Below are 12,053 nucleotides of genomic sequence, written 5' to 3'. Positions count from 1 at the left end.
ACTGTACTAGGCTAGTTGTGCCCTAATCATCTTAAAATTTCCCCAAACCTCCTCAAGTCAATCCCAAGTCATTTCATGAGCATTCAGTTACAGAATAAATTTAAATTTTCATTTTCACTTCCTCTGTCCCTTAGTATCCCAGGTTGGGAGACAATTGACCCTAGGAGAGTGGGACATTACTTAGTGACATCCTGCCATCAGTTTCTAACGTCCTCTCTTGTCCTCACTGGGACCCATCCCCTTGAAGGTCCTTGCTCTGTCCTTCTCCTTCTCTGAGCTCTTACAAGACATTCAGACAGATGAGTGGCATTTGTATTCTTCCTTTGTCTTCTTCACTCTGTCTTTCTGTGCTGCCCCAACTCTTTTCTCCTTTTAACTATTTCATCTATTTGATACAGCTCATTGCTAAACCAGTTACAGAAATTAAAAGTCTGCCTTATTCTAGAAAGTTCTTGAGATATGGACCTACCATAATTCTTCTCGATACGACTCAGATTTTTCCCCCCTTGTATCTCAGGTTTTGACTGTGATACACTCAGTTTCATTTATGAGATGTCTAGGGAGGGTATTATATATACTCAGGTATGATATTTAAAATGTATAATGAGGGATCCCTGGGTGGCGCAACGGTTTGGCGTCTGCCTTTGGCCCAGGGCGCGATCCTGGAGACCCGGGATCGAATCCCACATCGGGCTCCCTGCATGGAGCCTGCTTCTCCCTCTGCCTATGTCTCTGCCTCTCTCTCTCTGTGTGTGACTATCATGAATAAATAAATAAAATCTTTAAAAAAAATAAATAAATAAAATGTATAATGACCATGGTAAACAAAATAATGACCTCCAAAGATATTTGCATCCTTATCCCTGAAACCCTTAAGTATGTCACTTATGTGGCAAAAAGGACTTTCAAGATGTGATCAAGTTAAGAATTTTGAGGTGGTGAGAGCATCTTGACTTATCCAGGTGGGCCCAATGGAATTACAAGTATCCTTATAAGAGAGGGGCAGGAATGTCAGAGAAGGAGAGAGATTTTAGGAGGCTACAGTGCTTGCTTGAGATGGAGGAAGGGGCAGTAGCCAAGGGATGCAAGTAACTTCTAGAAGCCAGAAAAGGCAAGGACACAAATTGGCCTCTACAGCTTCCAGAAAGACTGTGGATCCTTTGATTCTAGCCTAGTAAGACCCATTTTGGACTTGTAACCTCCAGAACTGTAAGATAACAAGTTTGTATTGTTTTAAGTCACTAAAGTTGTGGTGATTTGTTAAAGCATCAAGAAGACTATCCACAGATAAGCCCAGGCATTGAGAAATCAGAACTGACCCTGACCAGGCTTCTTAACGCTCTTTGCTAAGCTGAGTGTTAACCTCTCAGTTGCAGGCTGTGGGAGATCTGGATGGATAGTCATGGAGTTGGGACAGCCTGGTGGTGGGAGTTGGCCATGGAGAGCTGAGGTGTTGGTTATTCATGAACCACTCTGGGAGTATTTCAATATTTTTACAGTCAGAAGTGGTGTACTAGTGGATTTCTGCTGTGCACACCCTTGAACACAACTAACTGAGGGATGTAGAATGGATTCTGGCATGACTCTTGAATTTTTCTTTCCTAAGTTCCCTAATATTAACTCTTAAAGTGGCCAAAGCAATGATTCTGATAGAATTCTATATTCACTTCTATGTGTCCTATGCTGGGATTTTCCAGGGTGTGGACTGGGATGACTCCTTGCTCAGGAGCTTTAAAAAAACAAATTCTTCATTGTTTGATTGTTTTTCCAACTTACTACCCGAAGTAAGTAATTTCCATCTCTAAATTCTGAGTTTTTTTTCCTTCCTTTCATCTCTCCTGTTTCCTCCTTTCTTTAACCCTATTTCTCCTCTCCGCATTTTAAAACAAATGAAATAAGAGGAAAAGAGAGTCAGTGACTGCTCAAAGTCACCTAGTTAGTTATCAGCCACACTGAGCCATGAACCTGGGTCAATACCCCATCCAGTGATGTGAAGTTGCACCTCTCCAAGGGAACCAATGCTCAGTGGTCATCCTCTTTACTTAAATTGTGTTCAGTCTCCTGCAGATCTGTCTATGGCCTTCTACCGTATTCTGAATAAAATTTGAACTGCTGCCACGGCTCTCAGGGCCTGGCATGATGCAACCCTGACCACTGCACCAATCCTGTCTGTGTGGTGGCCCCACTGGTCCTCTCCACTCTCAGATACCAGTACTGTTCTGCCATAGGGGCTTTGTGAGAGCGTTAATGTGTTGTCTACAAGGTCCACAGCAGGTGCTTGCCCCACGATGTTACATTTTACACTTACACTTACTTTGTGTGCCTTGAGTTAATGAATGTATGCACTTTGTTTCTTGTTGCCCTGTAGGCCCCATGCATGCAGAGAGCTCATTCATCTTGTTTGCTATTGTAGCAGAGCCCGGTACATGGTAGTTCTTCAATGAACACTGTATGGATGATGTTTGTGGTCATTCCTCATGGCCTCACCCTAAAATCATCTCACCATTCTCAAGGCACAGAATTCCTAGTTGATCTTGTAAGACACCAACACAGGCTGTCAACCAGATGTGGGGGCTGGATAAAAGGAAACGCATGGTGTCTGGTCATTTATGGAAAATATCACAGCTGGCACTTAACAGAAGTAGAAACTAGCTTTCTGACCTCTGCAGTAATCAGCTTACACCATGAAGCAGGAGATTTGAATCCCCTTATCTACTTCTAGATGAGAATATTATGTCTCATTTACAGTTACAGCCTTCTGGACTGAAATATCATATTTTATGAGTAATAGCATCTGTAAGTAAGATAAAAGACATCACAAAAGAAAATGAAAGCATTTAAAATACAACAATTACTGAAATAAAATCATCTTTAGGACATTCTTCTGACAAGTTCTCTTAGGGTTTATTAATTTCTTCTAAGAATATTACCATGAATCTTTTTTATGAGTGTTTGGATCCTATGTGCACAATCTTTGCATTTATTCACTTGAGGCTAAGGCACAATAGAGTGCAGGATCTCAGTTCTTTCCTGCTTTTCTCTGCGTTAACATCTCGAAAAAGGAAATTATAAAGGTAGATTATCAAATGGTTTAAGAAACCTATTCACGCACGCGTTTCATAAGTAGAATAATGAGATATAGCAGGAACGGAATTACAAGACCATCAAATTTCAAATGATGATGTATATACAACTTCAGTAATTCTAATATTTGCAATATTTCCTTCTTTGTTTTCAGATATTTAAATTCATTTCACTCTGTATGCATGCCCTTCAATTCTATTCCACAACTGCTTACTATTACCTATGAAATAATCAGCTTATTCTCTGTCTAAAACGTTTCTTACCGAGCTCTTTTATTTAAATGCTAATTAATTGTTTCCTATAACCATCTTACAGAGTTTCCATATTCTATTATCAACACACCTGCAATGTCAAATAAAAGATAAGGTTTATGAGCCATGTAAACTATGATAAAACATTTTGAACTGTCTATGGCATCGTGAAGGGAAAATAATGGAGTGTCTGGCTTTTATAACGTAATACTATTGTACTAAGGCCACTAAGCCATTTTAAATACTGGAAGCATAAAGTAATTTTATCCTGATAAATGAGCAATTTAGCAAATTGTTTTAAGAAGAAATAGGATTTATGGTTCACTCTACCTATATGTATATATGAACATTACATTTTTTCAAACTTTCTAAAGAGTTGCTGTGAATAACTCACAGAAAATAACAGAAACATTAAAATTTATCCTAAATTTCCAAATAGTTGCTATTTCTAATTTCCCGAAATTAATAGAAATCTTCATAGAAATTGTAATGAGAGAATATGTTGATTGTTGCCTTAAATTTGAACATATTCAACAACTAGAGTCATTTATTTGCTGCATAACCATGTACTTATCAGGTAGGCAAAGACTATGTTAATGATGAAAATAAATACCTGGTAAGAAATAAAAAGCCTTAAATTTCTCTTTTAATTCTTCCTGTGTAATCCCAAAGCACTTAAATTTATTGTCATTGTAACTACAAATTGATACAACCAGATTTCAAGGCTCTTGTTTATTCTTTCTTTGTAATCGAAAATTCCTATTTCCCTTACATATAGTGTCCACCCAGTAAATACTTCTAAAATAACCACTTGAATCACAAGATGCAGAAGAGTGGTTTCCGAGTCCTGTTTTGTTTTAGTTTTGGGAAGATGACAGGCTAATGTCCTGGGAAGGAGCACGCGGGGCAGCCTTCCTGGACTCTGTGCTGCGCTCCTGACTCTGACAGAGTGAAAATCCAAGTTCATCAGTTTCACTACAGTTTTTTAATTCTAAAGACTTTGCTATTTCATGACTCCTAGTGTTATTGGAATTTCTTCATGCAATATATTTCACAACCAAAACAAGTTTGTTTTTCTAAACCAATAATTAAGGATTGACAGTTTACTTTCATTTCTATTATATAAGTGTGAGACTGAAAATTTATATTTATACATATCTTCATCCTATATATGTGTGTACATATATATGCGCATATGTATGTATGCAGGTATGTTTTCTCTATATGTACCTATATTATCTACCTTTCTCTTTATCTATCTATCTATCTATCTATCTATCTATCTATCTATCTTTCTATTTATCTAATTTCCTAAATGGGGAAGGCTCTTATAGTAGGTGAATTGCCCCAGGCCAGCTCTGAACCTTAGCTGTTATACCCTTTCTTCAAACTCTTACTAGAAAGTTCAATATAGAAAAAGATAAAAGAGGAGTTCTTTTAACTGAAGTAGTTGAAAGCTACTGGTGAACAAAAAAGATCTTTCATTGGAGCAGGAGGAATTAGGAAGGAGTTCTAGACCTAGCTCAGACATTAATTGCCTGTGCCATGTTGGGGAAATCTATCAACCTCCATGGCCTCAGTACTAACATCTATAAAATAAAAGGATTGTGCAAGATGCTTTCTAAAGTCTAAAATAAACACTTTAAACGTTAAAAATACTTTGATTGAAATATAAATAAATCAGTCTCTTAAGTTAAAAAAATCCTTATTAAGTTATGATTATTATGCAGTTGTTTCCTGCAATTTAACTTTTAAGTTCTGTTATATGCATTGAATTGTGTCCCCAAAAAGATACATTAAAGTCTGAAACCTGTGGTAACTCAGAATATGAACTTATTTGTAAATAGGGTTATTATAGATGTAATTATTTAAGATGAGGTCACATTGGTGTATGGTAGGCTTTTATCCAATATGACCAGAGTCCTTATAAGAAGAGGAAAGAGACAAAGAGGCAGAGACAGACTAGGAGAATGTCAAGGGACAAAGAGGTAGAGACTGGACAGTTGCATCTATAAATCAAGGAACACCAAAAATTTACCAGCAAAGACCAGCAGCTAAGAAGAGGCAAAGACCAGATGTGAGGGCCCGGAAGGAACCAACACTGTGGACATTGTGATTTCAGACTTCTGGCCTCTAGACTGTAAGAGAATAAATTTCTGTTGTTCTAAATCACTGTGATATTTTTGTTATAGTAGCTCTAGGAAACTAATATAAATATTAGGAATTGAATATAATGCTTTGTATACAAATTTCATTTTTAGTTTTACATCCCAGATACACAGCTAGTTAGATAAGCATTTACAAAGCATGATCCGTTCTCAATTATTTTTATTTAAATAATATTTGATTTTAATTGATTATGCAGGGATTGCATTACTAATACAAATTCCATAAGTCAAAATATGTCTTCTGAAAAGATATTAATTTGTTGGTGATAAGCATTTTTTTTTTCTAGGAAACGTATCTGCTTTGAAATGAAACACAGCTACTGAAATAGTCTTATTTTATTCAGCCTCTAGTTTTTGGAGGCAGGAAATGAAGTAGTTAAGGATCTGCCTTAAGATATTATCGGGGTTGAAATCCTGATTCTGCTACAGTATGTGACCGTGGGTAAGTTACTTAGTTCTCTGTGCCTCACATCTCCAACTGTAATGTAGAAAAACATACAAGTGTTGAACTTGTAAGGTTATGGGTTGATTAAAAGAATTAAGATGCATCAAGGTCTCAGATGGTGGTTGGCATATAGTATGTTATCGATACACGTTAGCTCTGATTCCCTTCCCTTCTAGTGCTTCTAACCCACTGCCACAGATTGACTACATGAGCAACTCAGGCCACTCACCTGCTAGAAAACATCACATGGCCCCCCATCATATATGAAAATATTAAAGACCATCTAAAAGTTGGCTCCATCTAACTCTCTGCTTTTTTTCTCCCTGACTTGCTATCTATTGAAGTCACATCCTCCTTGGAAATGCAGCTCATATTCTCAACCCCTACTGGTAAGTCTCTCAGATCACCTATATCAGACTTAGTCTTTCTCCCTCTGCCATATTCCCCTAGCACAAGCTCTTGTACACAGCCTGCTTAGGAGTTATTTGTGCATGTTATGTCCCATTTGATAGATGATGACCTCCAGGAGGGCAGGGCTTGTACCTTTCAATTTTGTGTCCTCTCTGTAGTACCTAGCAGAGGTTTTTTAATACTTAGTATATACTCAATAAATGGTTGTTAAACTTGGTTGAACCTACATTTTGTTTTTCTTTTTTGGCAGATGCCCTGAGAAAAACATAAAATAAATGAATTACTTTTCGTCTTTTCATTGCAATATATATGCCCTGGGCTAGGGGTATTTGCAAGCCTGGTTTAGAACCTAGGGAAGTCATCAATCTAAGAATGGACAGGAAATGCATTTTAAATCACAAGAGCAATATAGCCTTATGTAAGGCCTTCTAGCAAAGCAATTATCAATGGCTCAATAACCCAGGTGCTAGAGTTATTATGAACAAAAGTCTGAGGTTGAGAGACAATGAGTGATCTTAACTTTTATATTCCATAGGTATGCAATTCAATGAAACATGTACAGATGGAAGGTTTAGATCTGAAAATCATATGTGGGTATCATAATGCAAATAATTGGCTTTCTTTCTAAAGAACATCTGTTGAAACATCTGAAAGCAGTTGTTTATACTGATGCCAAAATGCTGAAAAATATAATAATTCTCCTATGAGGTTAGAAATATCCGGGGGAAGAAAAATAGTTTTTATGTAGTTCTGTTTTTATTAAATCCTGTTGTTGCTTCTCTAATATGGCACATAGGAGATGCTCAATAATATTTGTTGAATGAATGTTGAATGAATAGCAGAGACTCATTAAACAGTTGTTGGATGAATCATTTTTTTAAGACTTCTAAGATAACATTTTCAGAAAATGGTATGCCCTAGTTTTACCATGCCATATACCATTTTTATTTGGCATAAATTGAAGCAATGCTACCCTTGCTCTGAATATTATAGAATGTAATCAGCATGTATATCTAAAAGAATAAATATCTTACTGAAGAAAATATATGAATAAAGCTAGTACATGATTGAATAAATCTAGTGTATGATAATACTATTTTAATATCCTAACATGTTACTTTTACCCATTATTATAAAAGACTTAAAATTGGAATTGTGGGCTTGTATAATCATGTTTCAACAAATAAAAGAAAATAAAAATCCCTGCTGATATCTATAGTGGTGGCACCCCTAAGACTAATTGAACTTGGCATTTCAAAGCATCACAATATTCTGTGATATGAAGACTGCAGAAGAGGAAGAAGTCATTTCTCCCCATAATCCCATTCCAGAATTTCCAGCAGTTCTTCCTTTGCATACGCCTGTGTGAGGGAGGCAACTGGGCTCCCCAAAGGCTGCCCAAATTCCACTCTGCCAAGTTTTCAGTACAGAAAGAACATGTTAAATAATAAATGTGAGTTTGAATGTAACTAATAAAATTGGAATGTTAAAGAGCAGCATGCTTTTGAAAAGCAGCCTCCTTGTAAGAATGCCCCCTGTGCAAGTCCACGGGAAATAATTCTGAAGGGAGTGATATTAATTAGTAATATAATTTATCTTCTGGAAGCCCTTTCCTTTGATAGCGCCATGGCACAGTTCATAAGCTTCCAAACGAGTGCTCAAAGAAAATGGTTCAAACCACAATTTCAGTTTTGTTTTCCATCCTTGAACAGATAAAAGAGTCAAATTTATTTCAGTATATCTAAGTTTTACACATGCATCACATGATGGAGAATTATGAAGATATAAAAGTGTATTTATGAAGAGTTTTCAATGAAATGGTAAAAGGCTTATGATGTAATCAAAGGAAAACCCAGCAGTATCCAAAATTAAATTCATGGCCTCTGATCTCAGATTTCTTGGTTTCAGCTCTAGCTCTGTCATGTACTAGGTATGCCACCTCGGCAAGATACTTAACTGTTCTGTTCTCAGTTTTCTCATCAAATGCTATGAAGGTAATAGTAAAAATCATTATTTGGAATAGTGCCCAGCAAATAAGAAATAATACTAATAGTAATTAATATTATTATTTATTCACAATATTTTCAAGCTTGTAAAAGAAAATGCAAGGTGAGGAGGATTAGCTGGAAGGCAGTAGCCAAAATGCTATTCATATTTGCATCTGAATGGTAAGTTTATAGATAATTCTTTTCTAAGCATTACACTTTTCCATATGTATTCTTTTATAATAACAGTTTAAAAATGAAGTTTTGGGCAGCCCGGGTGGCTCAGCAGTTTAGCGCCACCTTTGGCCCAGGGCCTGATCTGTAGACCCAGGATCGAGTCCCCTGTCGGGCTCCCTGCATGGAGCCTGCTTCTCTCTCCGCCTGTGTCTCTGCCTCTCTCTTTCTCTGTGTCTCTCATGAATAAATAAATGAAGTCTTTAAAAAAAAAAAAAAAGAACCTTTATGCACACATGGCTTGGTGGAAGTTGAGGTGGAAATTTGGAATAGGTTAAAAACTCATAGCCCAATATACTACAGCATTAATGAAATATCAATTCTTTTATACAGATGATGTGAAGGAATTCATATTTACCATCTTTCAATTCTAATACAATCTAATTAAAAATCATTTTTTAAAGTTTAGCCAATGTCAATTCTACAGTCACAAATGATGTCAGATGTTTATTATAATCTTACAATTTTGGCCTACTAAAACTAAAAATGCTTTATTTTTTAATTTAAAAATCCCATGCAAAAGTCCCAAAGGTGCCTTTCATGTTTAAGCTTTAATTAGCAAGCACTTTGGTCTCTGACACATATTGTGCAGATGCTGAAGTGTTAATATTACCGAAGCTTGATTGCAAAAGGCAATGATTAATGTTAAAGCAGACTAAAAAGATATGCCCTGATTACAAAGGAATGATTAAGGCGGAATGTCAGGTATCGCACATTTATAGCAGCCTTTGGCACAAAGGATAAGACGCTGCAGTCTATACTTAGCATCATGAGGTCTTAGCTCTCTGTAATGCGGGGGTTCGCGCGGCGCAGGAAGCTCCCCCAAGCGCAGGCGAGGCCCGCGCACCTCGGCCGCCACGTGGCCAAAGCGAAAGAGCCACCGGCGCGGACTGGGCCCAACGCGCCGCCGTAGCTCGGTGCCACCCGCGGGACCAGGCCAGGCACCTGCGGGCGGCTGCGGAGGGTCCCGCGCACGGTATTGTCCGCACGGACACAGCCCGGGGCGGGGGGGCTGGAACGGGGAGCTTAGGAGGACCTGCTCCCGAAGAAGAGGCGGTGGGGCGGAGAGGCCAGCCGCGGCGGGGGCTGCTGCCCGGGCGCTCAGAAGCCGGGCTCGGGGCCTCCATGTTGATTTGGCAGCAGGACGCAGAGGGAACCCGCGGGAGCCCGGGGCCTCCGTGGGGGCGGCCGAGTCCAGACACCCGGGGGGAGACGGTGGTGGGTTGTTAGAGACGCGGGGAAGCGAGGCCGGGGCCTGGCGCCCCACCTGGCGCGTCCTGAGCCCAGGCTGATGCAGGTGGTGGTGCGGGTGGGGGTGCGGGTGCGGGTGGCGGTGCGGGTGCGGGTGGGAGTGCGGGTGTGGATGGGGGTGCAGGTGGTGGTGCGGGCGGGGGTGCGGGTGCGGGTGGCGGTGCGGGTGCGGGTGGGAGTGCGGGTGTGGATGGGGGTGCAGGTGGTGGTGCGGGTGGGGGTGCGAGTGGCGGTGCGGGTGCGGGTGGGAGTGCGGCTGTGGATGGGGGTGCAGGTGGTGGTGCGGGTGGGGATACGGGTGTGGATGGGGGTGCAGGTGGGAGTGCGGATGGGGGTGCGGGTGAGGATGGGAGTGGGGGTGCGGGTGGCGGTGCGGGTGGGGGTGGGGATGGGGTGCAGGTGGTGGTGCGGGTGGGGGTGCGGGTGGCGGTGCGGATGCAGGTGGGAGTGCAGGTGTGGATGGGGGTGCAGGTGGTGGTGCGGGTGGGGGTGCGAGTGGCGGTGCGGGTGCGGGTGGGAGTGCGGCTGTGGATGGGGGTGAAGGTGGGAGTGCGGATGGGGGTGCGGGTGAGGATGGGAGTGGGGGTGCGGGTGGCGGTGCGGGTGGGGGTGGGGATGGGGTGCAGGTGGTGGTGCGGGTGGGGGTGCGGGTGGCGGTGCGGATGCAGGTGGGAGTGCAGGTGTGGATGGGGGTGCAGGTGGTGGTGCGGGTGGGGGTGCGAGTGGCGGTGCGGGTGCGGGTGGGAGTGCGGCTGTGGATGGGGGTGCAGGTGGTGGTGCGGGTGGGGATACGGGTGTGGATGGGGGTGCAGGTGGGAGTGCGGATGGGGGTGCGGGTGAGGATGGGAGTGGTGGTGCGGGTGGCGGTGCGGGTGCGGATGGGGGTGCGGGTGGCGGTGCGGGTGCGCGTAGGGGTGCGGGAGCTCTGAATACCTCTCCTCCTTCGCGGTGCTCTCTGGGGTCCTCACACTCCCGCTGGCAGATCCTGAACCGACCCACGGGCGTCCGGGGCCTGAGATGAGCTTAGAGTCCCTGTTCCAGCACATCATCTTCTCGGAGCATCAGGCCGAGGAGAGTCGCCGCTTAATCCGAGAAGGTCGGTGCTCCCGTCTCGTGCTGGGTCCTGTCTCCTGGGGTGGGGGTGGGAGGGTGGTGCTGCTGGGGGGGGTGGGGTGGGGGCTGGAGCCAAAAGCAGCCCGGAAGGTGCGGTCCGAGCCCTGAGGGGGGCCCTACTGTTCACGTGCACAGAAGTGGGGACTTTGGAAAGATGGAGAGGGCACCTGGGTGGCTCAGCGGTTGAGCACCTGCCTTCAGCCCGGGGTGTGATCTTGGGGTCCTGGGATCGAGTCCCACATCGGGCTCCCTGCATGGAGCCTGCTTCTCTCTCTGCCTTTGTCTCTGAGGCCTCTCTTTCAGTGGCTTTCATGAATAAATATATGAAATGTTGAAAGAAAGGAAGGAAGGAAGGAAGGAAGGAAGGAAGGAAGGAAGGAAGGAAGGAAGGAAGGAAGGAGAGAGAGAGAGAGAGAGAGAAAGAAAGAAAGAAAGAAAGAAAGAAAGAAAGAAAGAGAAAGAAAAGAAAAGAGAAAAGAAAAGAAAAGAAAGATGGAGGTGTTTAAGGATTTCATTTGTATTCCAGTAAGGTCGGAAATAAACAGATGTCGTGAAGAAATTAAGAAAGCAACTGAGTTGCTGAATGAAGAGAAAATCAAGTTGGAATTGAAGGTACCTTGACCTGTAGAGCATGCTCCTTCTCCCTTGGGGGAAAAAAAAAATCTATTCTAACTTGACTTTTTGAGGCTCTTTTCCTATTTAACTAGTTGTCACGCAATTAGGAAGCACACTACTGGGCCGGTTAGTGCAGTTCAGTGTTGCTGGGTAATATTTCAAGCTCTCAGTCCAGGGACACTCATCCTAATAGGCACTTGTCCTAAAGAAGCCAGTTTAAGTAATGAAGAATTGATGGTCTACGTGGGGTGGTTAACTTTTTTAAAGAGCCCAGTGTCCCTGGAAAAAAAACAATTATTCAATAAGTAGTTGGTGCAGTGTGTAAATTTTGAGTAGTAAATAATTTAAGAAGTGTGCTGTGTTGATGCACCATTGAATGTAACTTTCCAAAGAGTCTCTGCCTTTTGTTTTTCAATTCTCTACCACATTTTGGACATTTCTTTCATCCAAAAGGATAATTTTTTTCACTGGCATTTCTCTTTTCTGCATCATTTGT

At 42.0% G+C, this 12,053-nt stretch overlaps 1 protein-coding gene across 2 annotated transcripts in view; it reads left to right on the top strand.

Moving 5' to 3' along the window:
• The first annotated feature begins 9,430 nt into the window (after window positions 1–9,430).
• Window positions 9,431–12,053, top strand: part of CCDC172 (coiled-coil domain containing 172) — a 58,847-nt gene continuing 56,224 nt past the window's right edge. Inside the window, exons 1-3 of one of the 2 annotated variants that reach the window (XM_072805180.1) lie at window positions 9,431–9,554; window positions 10,812–10,925; window positions 11,469–11,554. In XM_072805180.1, coding sequence (XP_072661281.1) covers window positions 10,847–10,925; window positions 11,469–11,554 — 165 coding nt within the window. In that variant the 5' untranslated portion in view covers window positions 9,431–9,554; window positions 10,812–10,846. Of the gene's footprint in view, window positions 9,555–10,811; window positions 10,926–11,468; window positions 11,555–12,053 lie in introns of those variants that run through there. The other variant, XM_072805181.1, reaches the window with a different exon arrangement.

This window comes from Canis lupus, chromosome 29 (assembly GCF_048164855.1).
Source record: "Canis lupus baileyi chromosome 29, mCanLup2.hap1, whole genome shotgun sequence".
Taxonomy (NCBI): domain Eukaryota; kingdom Metazoa; phylum Chordata; class Mammalia; order Carnivora; family Canidae; genus Canis; species Canis lupus.
Note: the sequence above shows the minus strand (reverse complement) of the source record. Positions and strands in the feature narration are given on the sequence as shown.